This window comes from Anneissia japonica, unplaced genomic scaffold (assembly GCF_011630105.1).
Source record: "Anneissia japonica isolate Jap-2015-1 unplaced genomic scaffold, ASM1163010v1 scaffold288069_len450862_cov184, whole genome shotgun sequence".
Lineage (NCBI taxonomy): Eukaryota > Metazoa > Echinodermata > Crinoidea > Comatulida > Comatulidae > Anneissia > Anneissia japonica.
The window spans coordinates 320,482-340,623 of NW_022746790.1; the positions used below are offsets into that span (position 1 = coordinate 320,482).

Consider the following 20,142-nt stretch of genomic DNA (forward strand, 5'->3'; position numbering starts at 1 on the left):
GTGTTGAATTTACTAATTTTAAGTAAAGTAGTGTTTAAAGCCTAGCATTTTAATAATGGAATTCTATCAGTTGTCATGTACATCTTGCGTAGGTCGTCTCAAGTGTATATTCAATGGACTGAATGTGTTTTATGTTTGTAACTTCTACATTGTAGCACTTTTCCTTTTTTTTTTAATTTCAAGTCTATGCGGAGATAACATTCCTATGTGTCTTTATCTTGGAGATGACTATAAAAATGTACGGTTTAGGACCTCAGATTTACTTCAAATCTGCATTTAACAAATTTGATTGCATGGTAAGTAATTATATTCCTGCAAATTTCAATCATCGCTGTAATTTTTAAGACCCATTCCCGACAAAATTTCAGTAGTTACGAAAAATCTGATTTTTATATATGTTATAAAGACTTATGAATATAATACGAAATTGCTAGTTTAACTGAATTTAGACATTCGTGAAATTTTGCCGGGAATGGGGCTTTTAGATGTACTTTCCCGTTGCCTGATTTATCTACATAATAATTGTGCATACCGTACAGTACAAGCGGGTTGATTGGCCGAGCGGTTAAGTCAGGGACACCGTAACCTTCAGCTATAATATCGGCACTGATTCGAACGGCTCACTCACCAATGGGTCCGGTGGTGGAACAAGTCTTCTCGGATAAGGACTTTGAACCGTAGGCCCAGTGTACGCATTTGTCTTGTGTGCACTTTAAAAAACCAAGTACATTCTTCGAGAAGAGTAGGGGGTTACCCCGGTGTATTGGTCCATTTAGTCCCCTGTCCCCTGCGGATATGCCACATAGGATAGTGATTAAGTTCACTTATTGGCATATCCTTGGCACTCTTGCCTAAAGAAATGAAATGAAATGAAAGCTATGATTGGTCGCCATGTTTTCACATTGCTTCAGAACCAATTTTAGGGTGCTTGACTGGATTTTTTGTTTCAACAGGCACAGGCCAATAAATTATGACCTCTGTGAGCCACTTAAAACTCAGATAAAATATTTTTTTTTATAAATCCAAAAAACATAATTAAAACATACATTAAGTTGCTCATTAATAGGATCAAATATGTTATTAACATATAATAAGACACCGATTGAAACAATTTTTTGCTGATTTTCAATCTGAGCAAAGAATATACAAACATTTTGTGTCTAATAAATTGGCTAGGAAAAAATTTTCTTCTAATCTTTACTTGAAAATATACAAAGTGGGAAATTATCATTTTAAATTCTATTTAAGTTTATTTTGGTAACACAGACAATATCCTTCAACTTGTGCGTAACTTGCGTTGTCATCTTTACAGGTCATCTTAGCGAGCTTGTTTGAGGTCATATGGTCAGTATTTAAAGAGGGATCATTTGGTCTCAGTGTTCTTCGAGCTCTTCGTTTACTTAGAATTTTTAAAGTAACAAGGCGAGTATAAGTATTTTATTTGTTTATACATACAGTAAAATTTAAAGACGTTTAATGATTTTCTTATATTTTACAAATATATATATATATACGAACAAAAGCACAATCCATTATTTTTTTTAGAGATATGTTGCATATACTGTACTGTGTATGATAAATCATATAACTGCTACAGTATGTGTATAATAATAAATATACTTTCTTGTAAATTAATTAACCATGATAATGGGAATGAAAGCTTATAATTGTAAACTAGCAGTGGAATCCAATTCGTTTTCAGTCTAGCCTGGTATCAGAGTCTAACATGGAGAGGTCATTCTTAACTATTGGGTCCCTAAATACATGTTTGACCTCTGGAGCCCTTGACATGTTATAGATTTTCTTGTCAGTGTATATTTCAACACTATGGGTCTTGTTACAATATTGAATCTTCTCTCTACATAATATCTCTGAAAGTTTAAAGGCAAAAATTGAATGATGTGTTATGAGAAAATTGATTATCAACTCAAAAATTTTACAAAGCAAAGTTTCAAGTGATGACAACAGAAAGAATAAACAAGGCTGGAGTAATTTGGACAATTTCAAAATATCTGGGGCCTACTCATATCACTAATACAGTATATCAACATTTGGCTTCTACGCTCGTTATTCTGCTGCGTGTGAACATCACCCAGGCACGCGAGAGTGAGTGTGCAGGCATGAGACCGACCAAATGTGTCGGCTTATTTCTAGACCCATGTATGATTTCAAGTTGGGAACAAAGCAATGCCGATAAGCCCAATATCACAATAATACGCATGGCACGTCAAAGTGTGAAATGTCAGATTAAAATAGTATGTTGTTTTTCGTAGATGTATAACTTTTGGCAGACCACTTACATTTCTCGCGGACCACCCATGGATCCTTAGTGTTTGACGGATGACCGATAATTTTTGGCGGACCACCAAGTGGTCCACGGAGCACAGGTTATAGAACACTGCTTTGGGCAAAAACCCCAAGACATGTCTACATGGATCTATAGGATTTTGAAATACAAGGAGCTGTTACCACTCATCATGTGTGGAGGCATACCCAAACAACCATGTTGTAACAAACAAAATATGTATGCTGCGAACCGCTCCTACATAGCAACATATAACACTAAATTATTCTACTATTAAAATGGGTTTTCAAAGTAGAAATTTAACATTTTTAATATACATCTTTTTAAAGGTGTGTACTATTTTAGATGTAAAATATGTGTTGTATAGCCCAAGATTTCTCACTGTACAGTTCCACTGCCAACTGACCGTGAGAAATATAATTCATTATTCATATCACTTTAAGGATGTAATAAATGATGACGAATCATTACTTGCTGACAAAAATCTTGTTTCCAGATACTGGAAAAGAATGCGGTATCTGCTAGTGTCCCTGGTGCATAGTATGCGCTCCATTCTCAGTCTTGTTTTTCTCCTTTTCCTGTTCCTTATCATCTTTGCGTTACTTGGTATGCAAATGTTTGGTGGTCGGTAAGTACAGGATATGAGCGTTAAGAGCCACCTCCACACCATGGCGTTAATGCTAGTTTATCCTTCAAATAGGCCATTCCACATCACAGTCTAATTCTGGTTCTCTCTAATGTTTCTTGTCTTGGAGCCTGGGGGACAAACTTGGCGAAAGCAACATCAAATTAAGTTAAGGTTTTCTACTAAATCACTAAAGACACATAACCTACCTTAGGTGTCAATTTGTTTTGTCCACTTTTTATGAAATTGTTCTTATAAATAAAATTTTCAGAAGTCTGAAACCAAAATATGATGGATGACTTTGAATATATTATTCATATGAAATGAAAATTACACAAATTTTGCTTTTGAAACCACCCACAATAATTCCAACAAACAAGAAACATTGAAATCAGCAACACTGTGTTGAACCTTCACCTTTCAACTACGACATTTTAATTGATTTTGAGTCACTAATATGTAGTTTTTTTTTTCCTACCTTCTACCGTCCATCCTCTCATTCCACACGGATCTACCTACAGATATTGGTCCTCTCTACGGAACTTAGTAATCTCCTTGCTCAGTAGTTTGCGCTCAATTGCGAGCTTGCTGTTCCTGCTTTTCCTGTTCATTCTCATTTTCGCCATGCTTGGAATGCAGTTGTTTGGCGGAAGGTAATTACATTCCCGTCACTCATGGTCTTTGTGACCGTGACACTTTCTGCATGTTTTTTCTGATTGGTGTGGTTTGAATATTAAAATAAATTTACATAATTAATTAAAAAGTATATCTATGTTTTCGCTAACAATTTAAATACAATATAATAAGTGATATTGTTAATTGTATACTCTATAATTGCTTTGGTCGCTAATTTGCTACTTGTTTGTATTGTCGCTTTTGCTAAAATTTGTTTAGACTACTTAATTTTTTTTTAAACTGACCAATACAGTAAAAAATAAATATAAATTTGGGTTTTATTATGTGGTGTTTGCACAGTTATTTTATGCATTTGATTACATTTTCTGTTTCTATGGTGACATTTTGGTCCTCATTTTCAATAATAGTTTAAATAATATGCATTTATATACACTAAAATTAATAACAATGAAATTAAAGTATAATTAAAACACTGTTGAATTTCTTTTGCTGTTATAAAATAGTGTTCATGGTATTTATACATAATGCTTAAAATATTTAAATAATAATCACACCAATTATTTACTAACATTAAACCCTATTCTAACTTTTCCAATCTTCCATTCACTACAATAACTTGCCTGCCTTAAGAATCATATCCATGATACTTTGAACTTTTGAGATTGACTGCACAGACATTATTAATAATAACCAATGCTTGCAGCACAATAAATGAAAAGAACTGTTGTTTTGTTGAGAGTGTCTTGATGTTTTGATTTACTTGTTTCTGTCGTCATCAGGAGAATAATATTTGTAAAAACTATTCATTCGGATGTCCCATAAAAATTATGATACCTTTAGGAATGTTGAGACACACTTGACAAAACAAAATCTTTTCAGAACCATCTACGTACCACAAGCATTGATTATTATTGTTACTTTGCCTTGCAAAACTTCACCCACATCATTACTAATAATATCATGTTTGTGTGTTTCTGAAGAATCTAGCATTTGAACCAGTGATGATGGCATTATATTGCTTAGTACTTTGAAAATATTGCTTAGGAGAAATAGGTACAATCCACTTCGGATTTTGAACTGCACTTGCCCGTATTGAATGTTAATCAACATAAACAATCATTTAATACACACAACATAGGCCTCCAAGTTGGCACAGACTTAAGTATAGTCTGGATTTTTCTCAATAAATAGCCGTTTGAAGCAAGTATTCATTAAACTATGTATCGCAGTTTAGTATTTTTAGTCAATTCTGATGCCTACCCTAAGTTGTGTGTGTTAACGTCGATTGACATGGAGATGCGCAGTTCAAACTTGCCTATTATCACTTTCTGTTGCAAATTGGAAGATTTGAAGGTCAAGATATGCATTTTCTAGCCTTTGGGGTTCAATCCTGCTAATGCACATAATTTTCTTTATTTTAAAGTCATCCAAAGCTGCTGAAATTACTTTACGCCATCTTTTTTGTTAAATATTTGAAACGAATGTTTGATTCTTCAAAATACATTTGTACTACATGTAGCCATGTTATTTTGCCTTCAACAACAGTAATTACTTAATATTTATTTAACAGTTGGTTTTATTTAATATTTCTTGGAATTAATAAAATAATTGCACTTTAATTATCATTCAAAAATTAATTGTACTATACATCGTATGTACTGTTTTGTGAATATGTTTTGTGAACAGTATAAATATGCTTTGTATGTGCTGCAACAACACTTTTTATAATGCTTGTATTGTTCAAAATGTGGCAGCTTGTGTTAGTTAGCATGCACTAAAAAAAATTAAAATCCCAAAACGATTGCTGGTGTTTAAATTGTATATTTTCTTGTTGTTTGTCTTAATAGCCAATGAAATATTGGAATTTCTACCAGCTCTGTCATGAGATTAAAATCAAATCGAACAAGTTAGGTTGTTATTGATTCATATTGATTGGCAACAACCTTGATAAACACTTCTGGAGACAAATCAATAATAGTACTGTGCAGATTTTGTATGGTGTAACTAGGGGCTTAAATGTGGCACATACCATGTTGGTTATATTGTTGCCTTAGCAATTGATTATGACATGGTTCATTTTTTGATTGACTAGAACAGGAAAATAAATTTAAAAAGAAACTTAAAAAAGTAGTAGATTTGTCAAATTATTTACAATACGGTGATGTCAAAAACAACAGTGCCAATGACGACAAAGATGTTGACATAAAATATTGTAGAAATATACTGATAATTTTCAACAATAATAATCTAAATATTTAAACTGTTACGTATAGGACTCAAGAGTTGAAGAATGTTTAAAAACTTTTTATATGTCAAAAAAATAAAATTTTATAGCATCATTAATATTTGATTCAATATCAATAAATCTTTATGTTTTATAAAATAATGTGATGTAATGATATTGCTCTGTTTTTTTATACACTCTGTGGATTAGTTTCAATAACATTGATCCAAATGACGAAAAACCAGCCAGCAACTTTGACACATTCCCTATTGCCCTAATGACAGTTTTCCAGGTAAGATGAAGATTTGAGCAGTTTATTCAACGTAAGAAAGAGGAATAAAAGGCATAGCTGCGTTAGTCGGCTATGGATCTTAAAAGTACTGTTGTCATTTCTAATATTATAACATGATAAAAATAGTTTGATGGGCATGAGCAGATAATTGAACATGAGCAAGTTACAAAATGTATTGGATATTTAGAGAACATCAACATTTACAGAAGTGTACAAACAATATGCTAGTGGGTGGAGGTAGACAAATTTGTAAACTTTTACATATTACCGGTATGCATAAAAATGGTGATTCAAAATAACATGTAATATATAAAATAATGGTAAAATTATAATGTAACCATTAATATAATATTCATTTTTAAGCAAGTAAGTAGGTTGCTTTAGATGCTTTCAGAGGGGAGTGAGGGGTACCGAAAACGAGTACTGTTTGTTACAATTACCAACGAACATGTTGGTAATTGTGAACGACCCCTTATCATTTGACAGAAATGAACATAAGCAATTTATTATAAGTGAAATTCAAAACAGCAGTTAAACGGTAGACTATTGAAACATAAACAAATTGTATTGAATTATTTTCGTATTTACTGATAGTCCAAATTGAGAAAACAAAATATTAAAAAAAACATATTTGAAATAAGCAAATGTATAAATTATAACGGTAGTTAAGCAATAACAAATTTAGTAATGGGAAATATTCATTTCAAATCCACCAATCAGGATACTGTAAACTGTGATATTGTACTATTTTCAATTCTGTAAGAATTGTATTAAAAATTTGAAGGAGTTATTAGCATATATTTTTATTCCTTTAGATTTTGACCGGTGAAGATTGGAATGCAGTTATGTACTATGGTATTGTGTCGCAAGGTGGCGTACCTTCGGGAATGTGGGCTAGCATTTACTTTATTATTTTGGTGCTCTTCGGTAACTGTATCCTTTTTTAAAGAATGTTGTTTGGTTCAGTGGACCTTTCTGGAGTTTCAAACTTAACAACTGTCCAATTAGAAATGAGCCAGAGATATGCACATGTTCAAGAAACTCACATGTTTAACTTACAGTTACGCTGTTGTCTTGTGGGACTTTAGGAATAATATCCAAAGGGGGAGTTGGGCTTATCAGAAATTCCCATTCAAGTGTTTGTTAGCTTGTTACAAGAAACATCTTTATTTTGGAATAGGGCCATCAGTGTCAAGTCATACAATCAATGATCATATGAGGTTTTATGTTATTTATTTATTTTTTTTTATTATGTCATTTTATTTTTTATTTTATTTTATTCCTTCTTGCAAACAGTACAACACATAAGAAAATGTGAAACAATGAAAGAGGGAGGCTTGGGAGTGGCAAATGTTGTACACAAATTACTATTAACTCCAACTTCCAAAACATTAAACATCAATTATAAAAAATAGCTATAAAAATATAAGTTTATTATTATATAAAAATTCAAATGTGCAATATTATAAAAAAAAATCAAACAATCGCAAAATCAACTAATATATAATTAAAAGGAAATTTGTAAAATCGTTATCACAAACCAAATCTTTAAAATCACAATAATTAACCTTCTATGCTCTCAGGTTGTGAAGTTGACCTTAAAGTACATTTATACCAAAATAATTAACCTAGAAATGGTTGTAAATTTAAATCAAATTTCATTAAAGTCAAGGTTGATTCGTTAGATTTTTTGTTTGTATGCCACCTTTTCTTAATAGGGGGACTCACTCCATCGTACGACAAGTCTAACTCCACTCCCTTTGAACGCTAAACGGTGCAACGCTGCCTGCTGAATGTCAGTGGCAGTCTGAGCAAATCGTTATTATTGTCATTAAAAACAATCCATTGTTCGCGCATCATGGCTGTTACGAGATGTTACGAGAGACACTGAATCCAAAAGATCACAAGTAATTTGAATTTATCAAATCCTGCAAGTTTTTTCTTAGCTACTGTTGTTCAGATACTCTGTTGAATGTCTTCCTTGCCATTGCCGTGGACAACTTAGCCAATGCTCAAGAACTCTCCAGATTGGAAGAGATGGAGAATGCAGAAAAACAGGATAAGATCAACCGAGAGGTGGAGGCGTTAGTAGTTCAACAGACACCAAGTATGAGTCGAAAGGGATCACCAAATCCTGACACAGGACAACTTGCAATGTAAATAATATAGTACCACTTTCCATTATTTTATGTATCAAGTCACATTTTATGTTCTTCATGCTACCTAAGCAAGCAAATGATAATTATGGTAATGATGATGATGGTGATGATAAAGGTAAAGGTAGGAAAGGTAGGAGAATAACCCATAACTTGCAGGGCGTTGTGCTGAAATGCGTATGGGCGTGGTCCGTGACTACCTAGCAGCCGTAAAGAGGCGCTTCATGTTGTTTTTTTCTTTGTGAATTGAGATTGATATTAAATTATTGATTTTGTTTTTATTTGCAGTGAGGAGGGAAAGTCCAATGATGTCAACAAAAAAGTAGAAGCAGGTAAGACACCCAAAGGAAAGATAACATAAACCTAACATAGAAAAAAAATTCACCTGCACACTAATTGCTTACTTTTAATTTGAGCCTTAATCAGTTAAATAATAATAAATTAAAATCTTGTATTATCAGGATGAATAACTTTTTAATTTATTCATGATAGATGATGATTTTGATTTTTAATACTAGATTTCTAAAATTGAAATGCAGTTTGAATTTAAGAAAAATTGTTGGCATTATTGGTTTATATAATTAAATGATTACAAAAAAAAAACTTTACAGAAATGCAATGATGGGTGTATGTTTTAGATTTGTCAAATAATGAGTAAATAAAGATATTTCAATCAATATCATTTATAGCTAGATCACTTGAGTGGGCTACTGGAAATAATGAATAATAAAGAATAAAGTAATCTATGTTTATGTAACATATTTACTGTATTTTAACCTAGCTTGATTTGCAATTTCCTATTTTCCAATATAATATAATATAATTATTATTCTTAAAACATTTGGTCATGAAGTTTTCATTTCCCTTTTACCATTGTGACCTCATAATATCAGCGACCCTAGGTCTTAGCTGCTCAAGTTGACCTAGTTATAACTAGCTGCACCACCTATTGCAACATTGCGTTAACAGTGCCATCGGGCAATGATATAATATGTCAAACATTTTTTATAGTTCAGAGAGAAAGTTGATTTAAGACAAAAATGAGGTGCCTCTTGACTTATATGTCCAAAACAAACAAATCCCGCGAGGAAATAAAGCAATTCTCAGCAATTGTACTCTTCTTATCTTTGCGTTTAGATGAAAAGAGAATAGCTGCTGAAATAGGCATTCAAGAATTATGATATTTTTTTTACACATAAAAGATGTTTTGATGTATAAATATGGCACCTTGAGAGATTTGTTTGTTTGGATTGGAATTGCACATACAATTTACCAAGAATCACACTGCGTTCTTGTTTGGATTGAATGATTGCACTTTCATTTGGGTATGTGGGTGCCCTAACGCCGTGCATGAACAGATGCAAGTAAAAATAAGCGATTTTTTTTCACTTGCTTCATGTTTACCAACCACTAAAAATGTTACAGTAGTTGTTAATTTCTCCTGGCTTTCATTGCCATTTAATAACAAAAATAGTAGCCAATAAAATTATTTTGTCAGTGACTTTGAATTGGAATTAAATATTGTGCCTTTCATAAAACTTAGTAAAAATATTTGTACTGATCATATGGAAATGTGTGGTTTGCCATTCCAAAGCCACTGCATACTGTTGCCAATTGCTAAACTGAGTAATTAGAATAAGAATGTGAGAGTATTGTATACTTCAGTACAAAGAAGCCGTAATACTTTCACTCATAAATGACCCGTCATTTTAAATCTTATAATTTGGAGAATAAAAATGTATTCAAAATTTTAATTTTTGGTTTTTTGTGAATGATAATGGTGGTTTTTTTTAGGATCTCATTAGCCTCATATGTGATTCGCCTGTGTATAATATATTGCAAATTCTCTAGAACATTGGAAGAGCATATTAGGAAAATAGATGTTCAGTATTTATTCTAATGTGAAACTTCTTTATTTATATAGTCTACAGTCTTAATGCATTTAGTTGGCTCCTATGTGGCGGGTTCCATCAATAAGGGATTTCACAATTGACTTTGTCAATGTTGGCATTCGTGCTCAATCCTATAAAACACCATAATTATCCTCGGTGCAAGCATTCATCAATATTTCAAATGATAGAGTATGCCTGTCATTATTCTTGATTGGACTACAAATTCCGTTCATAACCTACTGCAGAATGCTGCATTATATATAAATAGCATAATGTATGGCATAAAGTTCTAGTTGACTAATACACATTATTAACAATAAAACCGAAACATGCTTGGTTGGTTTGGATTATAGCAATTAGATATGGTACTATATATGTCTGTGATGTGGTTTTAACCAGGTACTCTACGGTACTTTACTATGTTGCAGTGGTTTGACTCAAACATAGTTATGGTAATGTGTCGCAGTGGTTTGGTTTAACCCAGTTACACCACATACGACAGGCCCTTTAATATGTTGCAGTGGTTTAACTGAAACCAGTTAGCTATGGTACTGTACTCTGTTGCAGTGGATTGGTTTAACCCAGTTACTCCATATATGGTACTGTACTATTTTGCAGTTACGTTACTGTGTTAAAGTGGTTTGGTTTAAAGGGTACTGTAAACCGTATGATATAATATTTTTTGTTGTAAACTTGTTTGTAAGATTCATACCCTTCTGGAAAACATGAATGCTGACAACATACAGATTAATTGTCCGTTGACATTTTATTTAAACAGTTGTATGGCAATAAATGTATTTTCAAATTGTGTGTAAATATATTTTAGCTTCATTATAAGCTAATTGTTCTATATAATAATTCAATGCAATAGTTTTGGTAATCTAAAAAGCTGTCAACATAGTTAAAGTACTTTAAACTACTGTAGCATATTGTATTAGCACTCAAGACTGATTTCATAATCTGGGGTACATTTCTTCTTCAGGGTAGCTGGCATTGTTGTATTCATAACATCATTTAGAACTGATTTCATACCCATGGTTAATGCTTGTTCATGTCCTTGGCAGGGCAGTTTGCACCACAGCATTCTTACAGCTTCAGTCAAATCTGACTAAGTATTCATGGTTCAATGCTTCTTCATATTCTTTGCAGAGTCAATCTCATCAATGTATTTATGTAACATTAGTCATATAATCTGCTCTTTAGAAATTGACCAATGAGAGGAGCCATATTAATTAAAAGGAAAAGATGGTAGTGGTCAGAATTATTAACCTCGTATCCCTTTCAAGTAGATTACCAAATACTTAATATATTTTCTTTTCAAATGTCATTAATGTAATCAAACAATTGTTTTTCATTTGTTCACAAATTATATTCAGATACTATATTATAATCAACTTTATCATTGACATATTACTATCATGTTTAAGACTATTATATATGCCTTAAATTTGTTGTTAATGTTTCTTTGTTAGTAAAAAGCTGGAATTTTACTTGCAACTAAAACATCTCAACTTCCTATAAATCAGTCACAGATCATTCTTTCCTATAAATTGTGGCTGCTAATGCTTTTGTCATAATTATTATTATAAGTCAATCGTGACGTCATCACTGTAACTCCCAATGTTATTTGCTTATTCCCCACCGTAAGTGGACACTTGGCTTGATTTTTTTTAGGTTCGTGTGCAAAAAAAATAATCCTCATTTTTTTGTCACCGTGAATACTTTCGTAAAACAAGCTTTATTTGAACCCGAAGACAGTTACTTCAAATTCAATATTAAGTATGAACAATTAAGGAATTCATGAAATCAATGGACCCTCATAAACACAACAAACTGAACGTTTAATAGGAATATTCTAGACCTATTTTAAAGACTCACTGAAGGAACAAATTTAGATGTAGGCCTACAGCCAAGCAGGAGGCCGCCCAGGCCTCCTCCAACTACTATTACTTGGCCGTAGCCTAGCCTAGGCCTAGTTATGAAATCATCGCACGATTTTACCTGTCTGCATGCACCGACTAAAAAGGACGTCAGTGACTGTATTCCCTCTCGAATGCTGAAATGTTCATTTCTTTGACGAAAGTCTATCAAAATAGCATTACAAACAAGTTCTTTCTAACACAATGCAAATTACAATAGTTATTCATCGCATCCGTACTGTACTGCTGATGTGTAGTTAATTAAACGCGTACTGCAGGAGCAAAAATCGGCATACGCACAGCTAAATGTAAATACGCACACGTATACTGATCATATCACTATAGCAACCAATGACTGTTACAAGATTTGGTTATAAAAAACTAAAATTAAAAGACGGCGATTGACTTATAAAGCAATTATTAGAGCATGCATCGTATACTAAATGGAAAATTATACTTAGGTTAGATTTAATGCATTCAAAAATTTCCTTCGAGCCTTGCAGGTCCTCGGGAAATTTTTTCAAGCATTAAATCTAACCTTCATATAATAATTTTCCTATAGTGTACTATGCTGAGCTCTACTAATTGCTTAATATGATTGCAAGAATCATAACAAAACCTTGCACCAAGATGTTTTCTTTTTCATTGAAATTGTTTGGCTTATTTCAAATCAAGCGTCAGCTACTTTCTTTATGTAACTTTGGCTTAATGTGGTATATGCACTATTCTGTTGCATTTGATACACTTACATCCTCATGCTTGCATACACCATTGTTTTTTGGGGTTTTTTTTCATTCCGTACCCTGTATGTTTACCATTTTCAGAATTATACCACATCAAATTGTTAATTGTTTTTTGGAATTAATAAATTTGGTAAAATAACTAAACAGTCAAGAAAATAATAAAATGTCTTGATATGTTAAAATGTTAAATTTTTATAAATTTAAAGTTTAGTATCAACTAAACTAAATAATAGTCTGTAATGTACACCTTTTTATACTGGTAAAAATATAACTAGCACCCTTACATAATAATGGAAAACTTATTATCAAGATTTATTATCATTAGCTTTATCAACACCACACAATTTAGATTAATTATATAATACTAAGAGGTCTACAATAGCTGTAATACAATACTGTAATAAACTTACCTTAAAAATGTAAATTTAATTACATATACAGAATATTTATTACTGTGTGAAAATTTGTTTTCCTTTAAATCTCCATTAATTCTGAATTCCAATTACCATCTTTTGGCTAATTGTAAATTTGAACACATTCCACAGCAACCATAAGTTTAGTTAATTAATTTTTTAATTACCTGATTTCATTGATTTTTCTTTTACATTTCCCTTTGTGCCTCATGTATTTTGTTTGTGCATTGTCTTCGTAATATTGATTTTTGTTTGTAGAGCCGAACACATGGAAAACCCGTTTAAAGAAACTGTACGATCATCTTAATGTTCACGGAATCCCTTTTCCTTGTGACTGTCCCTCCTGTGAATGTCCTTGTGTTTGTTCCTGTCACTGTGAATGCCAAATGAGGAGGAAGAACGGGCAACAAGATAATGAAGGTTTCATTTCAAAATTTGATTTATATGGGTTGAGGACTTGGAATAAGTTATTTTATTATATTTATCTACTTGGGTGTATATATATATATTTATGTAAATAAATAAATAATAATAACAGTGCTTGAAAAGGAATATTGCTGTGTTATAATTGTCGCATGCATAGCCTTCAACAAAAAGTTTTTGTTTTCAGTTGGAAGTTTCTCTAGCGGGATTTAAAACTTCAGCTATAATAGCCCTTTAAGCTAGAATAGCTTACAGTACACAGCTAGGAAATCATAGTATCATATTTTTGTATAGCTAGATTGAGGTGACAATACATAGTTTAAAATGTCTTCTTCCATTTGCAGACAGGAACAATAAGGACACATATACCTGTGCCTCCTATTCTATAGATCATTACTAGTTTTATACTGTAATTAATTACTTGTTTTATTTGTGTATAAAATACTCTTAATGGTTGATGAAATGTGTTGTTTCTATTGTGCCAACAGCTGATTTATAACTTTTAAAATATTTATGTATTGTTTTGCAATGAACATCATTTCATTTCAAAGCAGGCAGGCGGTTGTATGAAAAACAGTTGTATTTATTTAATTTGTATCAGTGATCAAACATATTAGTCTATATTTAAAGTTTGTTAAAAAGTTTTTTCAATCATTATTGGATCACTGTATTCACTTTTATATACTAATAAGGCAAAACTTTTTTATATCTTGTTTTGCAAACTTATTTTTTTAAAGATCGTCAAAGGAGGGCGGAAACAAACGGGTTTGCCTAAAACATTCAGACGGAGGAGAAAATAAAAATAAAATTTTATTGTTGAATGTAAGCAGTGTAGTAATGGGATGGTGAAATGCTTTAAATTGATATAGGAAGAAATATACATATTTAATTTTTGGAGATTTCAAGGTAGCAGCAGAATTAATTAAAAAAAAAACTTTTTTCTGAAATTTCCATTTTTCGTTGCAGCGGTTGGGCTAATTGGCCAAAAATAAAATTTTATTTTTATTCAGAATTATTAATATTGGTGGGTTCGTAAAACATGGTATAAAAAAAGTCTCGTCTAATGAGCAAGAAGGGTATGCCAGTTTATGGTTTTCAAAGCCAAACACTTTGTCAAACCTATTAATTACTTTTCTTTACTGCATGGTAAGTCATTTGTTTGTATTAGGGTTAAACAGTATGTCTGAGTGAGACATAAAAATTGTTTGTTGATCATGTAAGTGCCAATTCACATTCTTAATGATATTGAATAGAAAAATATATTATTAAGTACATTTTTTGTATGTTTAAGAACACAATATAAAATGTCTAAAATATGATCTCTTATGGTACATGAATTGATAATCCTTTTTTTAACAAAGTTATTAATGATGTGGGTGAAAGCTGACTTTGATCAAATTAAATAAAACTTTATGGAATATATTGATTAAGTAGATACTGTAAGATTCTTATTTATGTTTCACATTGCTTGTGAAAATTATTTATAATCCATAATATATAATTTAGTTTAGCATCTTGGAATTTCTTACTAGTAAATATTTCTTTAAACATGTACATAATAATTGGTTTATGATTTAGTTTTCTTCTTTTCTAGCTCCAAAAGTGGAAGAGGAAGAGGAAGATGAAAATGGTCCAAAACCAATGGTTCAGTACAGTTCTCTATTTATATTCAGTCCAACTAATCCGTAAGTGTTTCTTTTTGTTTAGGTTTTTAATATATCTTTTTCAGATCTGTTCAAGAAAGTTGACATTGATTTTTTAATTATACAAGATACTATAAATTTGATTGACCTTACATAAAAACATACAAAGAAAATAGCTTCTAACTTAATACTTCTTGTTTATTATTGACAATTAAATATACCTAGATTAACTAGTACAGTATATTGCTTATTTATGTGTGTTCTTATTAGCTTTTTATTCAGAAATTTCATAGGTTCTGAAACATCAGTTGAAAAAGCTATGATAAACTGTGGTTGGCGGTGGAGACACTCCTGTACTAGCCACTAAGTACGTCATTGCTCATTAATGAAGCAGTGTTGGCATAGCAAGTCCTACTGCATGGGCACTAGAGGCCACCACCTACCTAATCATAAATGATGTCCAAGTATAATTATTTATTAACTGCTCATAGCAATTTGGGCTATTAGCTGCTGTTAGCTCATAATAGACTTAGAACACCTGAAATGAGGCCCGCTTCCAGGGCATTCAGCGCTGGACTCGACCAGGGCCCCATATTGCCCTAGCAATGCTGGATTTCCCCCTTCCAGATCCATGGACCCTTCCCCCCTCCCCCTGTGCATCATGCCTCATGTTGTAGCTTTGACACAGCATTGGGAACCCAACAAATTTAACTCCTAGGAGTCCTAAATGTAGTACTCTATTGGAATGTTGTTTAAACTAGTTAGAAATAGATATGATTTAAAAAAGGATGAAGAAATTATTTAGTTAATATATGAAAAATATAATTTCATTTCTAATAACACTAGGTATAATAGTGACACATATAATTTGGTTATATTTAAAAGTTTTTTATTCATTTTATTGTATATACTTCTCAACAGATTCCGTGTGCTGGTTCACAAGTGTGTAATAAACCGTGCATTTGACATCACCATTATGATAGTTATTGGACTTAGTAGTATTGCATTAGCTGCAGAAGATCCAGTGAATACAGATAGTTCACGTAACACGGTACAGTTAAACACATTTTTTTATTAGCTGTAAACTTTTACAGCAGTGAAAAACTGAAAAACAAAGTGCGTCCAAAACTTTAAATGATGCATACATACACAAGAGGAGAAACCAAGAGTGCAACATTTTTTTTTAATGTAAAAAATAAAAGTATAATACAACCAAGAACCAAGGCATTGCATCTGGATATACAAATAATACTAGTAAAACAAGAGTGTGTGAACTATATAAAATCTACAAATTATTGCAAATGATCCCCAGAAGTGAAATGCTGAAATGTATTTGGTACAAACCTATGATTATTTTAGGTCAAAGATGGGTAAATTGCAGCTTTCAGGCCACATGTGGCCCGACTGTGATTTTTTTTTTGTGGCCCGCAGAAATATAATCCCTATACGCATGTGGCCCGCCAACCATCTTTGGCTAGAAAAGTTTGTACAGTCCATCACCAACCATCTGTAAAAAGTACTGTCAAAACTGAGCATATGTAGTATATAAAGGCAGTGCAGAAAGGTTTTTGGAAGTACACTGGAATAATCATCAAAGTTTGTGTGTGGCCCTCAGTGTAAAATCAAAAATTCACATTTGGCCTCTAACCTATTTTTATACCCACACGTTTTAGATAAATAGAAGATGGCATCCTGGTAGTATATGGTCAAATGTACAATATTCTGGGTTTTTTTTTTTTATCACACAGGTCTTGAATTATTTTGATTACATCTTTACCGGAATCTTCACTCTTGAATTAATCATGAAAGTAGTGGATATGGGCTTGATACTGCATCCTGGTGCGTATATTAGAGATATATGGAACATCCTTGATGCAACTGTTGTCATTTGTGCCCTTGTGGCATTTGGTGTCAATGCAAGGTAACTATAAAAATCCATTCTGTAAAATATACTCAATAGATGCTGTAGTTGGTCTTCCTGAAAACGAATGTTTGCTTGAGTATAAATCACCAGAACAAAGTATTTTAGGGTTTTTTTTACCAACTGTCACAAAATCTCAAAGCCAAAAAAAAGAAACAAAAAAAAAAAAAAAAAACCAAAAAAAAAAAAAAACCAAATCTACCAAGCATGGGGACATAACCATTACACTGAACAAATTTCAATTCTTGCCTTGAGAACCAAATTATCTTGCTATAAAATTGCAATCATCCTGCACCATGTTTACAAAAATACAACAGTACTGTACATCTGTCAATCAACTAGGTTTCCATACAATTGCTACACGCTATCGACGACAGCTTTCGGTGTTAGTGATTGGTCGGTCGAATCAGGGAGCCTTCCTGATTGTGTGGGGGACTGCTACCCGGTAAAACGCTTGCGCTGAAAACATCGTAGCGACAAATAAGAATACTTGGCTTAAAGGATTAACATTGACTCAAAAAAAATGTTATTACTGTTTAAGTGCATTATTTGCTCAAGGAATGAAATATACTAGATACACAATAGTAATCAATGCCATCAAATTTATTAGAAAAGGAAAGAATAAAAGAAGGTAACAAGGTCTGTAGAGTAACATTTTTGGTTTTCTTATTCAAAATAGTTCAGATGGTTCGGGAAGTGGAGATCTAAGCACTATCAAATGTCTCCGTGTTTTGAGGGTATTACGTCCTCTGAAGACCATCAAAAGGATCCCAAAATTGAAGGTGAGTCAATACTAGTAATGTTATACTATGTCTTTTCTGAGAAAATATTGTTTTTGTTTGTATTGTGCAGATTTTGAAAATAAAAGACTTTGAAATGTAGGGTGGGGGGAAATCAACAATCGTGTATGCTCTTCATCTTGGTCAGAGCAAAGGATGACTACAGATTTAATTTGATTTATTCAATCAGCACACAAAATTTACAGAATGTTTATTTTTTTTTATATTTATTAAACTGCCATTTTGTAAGTGTTCATAATTTTGGACTAATTTGTGCATTTGGTTTTATAACAATCTGTAACAATTCTGCCATGCTAATACTGCTATCTGCTAATACAAGATGGAGGTTATTTTATACTCTTTTTTCATGTGTGTTTATGTATGTATTTAATTTCAGCCATTGGCTCAAATAATCTGTGGCAAAAAAATGCCTCGATTGAAACATTAATTTGATGCACTAATACAGTAGAAACCCAAAATTTGCATGTTTTTAGTTATTTTTTACATTTTATTTCTGCAATTGTAATTAATAATTTGTATTACGAAATGTGGTCTGGTTCAAATGATTTCTTTAAAGAACTTTAAAATTAGTTTAAAGTTAAATACTTGATGTGCATTTGATTTTTGTCTTTCAGGCTGTTTTCGACTGCGTAGTACATTCAGTCAAGAATGTTGTAAACATTGCAATTGTTTACTTCCTTTTCATGTTTATATTCGCTGTCATCGGTGTTCAACTATTGAAGGGACGCTTTAACTATTGTACCGATATGTCCAAAGTCACTCAGGATGAATGCCAGTAAGTCTTGCCACTTTATCAGGAATTTTCAGTATCAAACATAAATTTGGGGGTTACCCCAGTGTACTGGTTCACTCGGCCCCTGTCATGGACAGATGAAAGTGCGCAGATGAAAGTGAACAGATGAAAGTGCGCCGGTTTACTAGCTGCAGATGACATGAAGTGACCCTTAGGGGAGGAGAAGTTATTGAAAAGTGAAACATCTAGTCCCAAGCGCATAGAGACCTCATTTATTTGCGCTATATAAATCCATCTATTATAATTATTATTATTGTCTAAGCATCTAACACCAAAAATTTTATTTTTTTTGAAGAATTGACCCTTTTGGGAAATTTTAAATTGGATTGATAAATGATATTCATCATTGTTTTGAATTTGAAATAAATTATTTAGATAAATAATTAAATCAGGGGTGAACATTTCGTATATGAAGTCATAGGCGTAGATCCCTGGGGGATGGGGAAATATATCCCCCCAATAAACAAAAGGGGGGGGGGGATGGTCCATTGTATCATCCCCCCCAATATTTTGACTATGTATGGGATAAAATGGAGCTTTACACACTTCAAAAGACTGTCACAGAAATAATTTGCATCGTCTTATCCGCTTACAATTGGTTTAATTGTCTATGCGCCTTGAGCACCTTTGGTGGAGATGTGCGCTTTATAAATCTTTATTATTATTATTATTATTATTACAAAGATGAAAATTAGCATAATGTATTAATGTTGATAACAAAATTATTTTATCTGGTACCAATCTAAGCTCTTCTTTCCTTAGATGTTTATTTATTTATTGATTAGGGGCCTATAATAGCAAATTGCATCAATTTATTTTGCAAAAACAAGGTTTTCCAGCTTCAGAGGGGGGGGGCACATCTCCTGTCCGCACAAAGCCACACATTGGCGCTAACACCAGGCGCGTAACAGGGGTCTTGGGTCAGAGTGGGTATTTATTATTTTTTAATTTTTTATTTCAACCATCTTTAAAGAGGGTAACCCTTCTAGTTTAGCCCAGTAGGTTAACTGATATTCAGGGGCCCTCTTTAATAAAATTAAAGAACAGTACAAACAACATCATTACAACATAATAATAATAATAATAACAATAATAATAATAATAATAATAATAACAATAACATACAATCTTCATTTCCCGGTTAGTAATTTACTATAACCACCCCACCCCACCCCACTCCCCATATAGAAAACAATACGACATAGGGCTTATCTTATTTATAATATACTGTAGGCCACACACGTGTGTTTGAAACTAAATATAAGCATTATCATCATGGTTTTATTTATTACAAACATATTCTTTCACCATCTATACACATTGAGGCCCTTCTTTTAGGTTAAAATGATCTATCTTA

The 20,142-nt window shown here is 32.3% G+C and overlaps 1 protein-coding gene across 1 annotated transcript in view; it reads left to right on the forward strand.

The window, feature by feature from the left end:
- Positions 1–20,142, forward strand: part of LOC117120304 (voltage-dependent calcium channel type A subunit alpha-1-like) — a 187,190-nt gene that overhangs the window by 108,814 nt on the left and 58,234 nt on the right. The window contains exons 14-26 of the mRNA XM_033265323.1: positions 184–296; positions 1,313–1,422; positions 3,452–3,583; positions 6,001–6,082; positions 6,898–7,015; positions 8,043–8,238; positions 8,527–8,570; positions 13,464–13,625; positions 15,223–15,313; positions 16,193–16,322; positions 17,020–17,192; positions 17,872–17,974; positions 18,607–18,767. Coding sequence (XP_033121214.1) covers positions 184–296; positions 1,313–1,422; positions 3,452–3,583; positions 6,001–6,082; positions 6,898–7,015; positions 8,043–8,238; positions 8,527–8,570; positions 13,464–13,625; positions 15,223–15,313; positions 16,193–16,322; positions 17,020–17,192; positions 17,872–17,974; positions 18,607–18,767 — 1,615 coding nt within the window. The remainder of the gene's footprint in view (positions 1–183; positions 297–1,312; positions 1,423–3,451; positions 3,584–6,000; positions 6,083–6,897; positions 7,016–8,042; positions 8,239–8,526; positions 8,571–13,463; positions 13,626–15,222; positions 15,314–16,192; positions 16,323–17,019; positions 17,193–17,871; positions 17,975–18,606; positions 18,768–20,142) is intronic.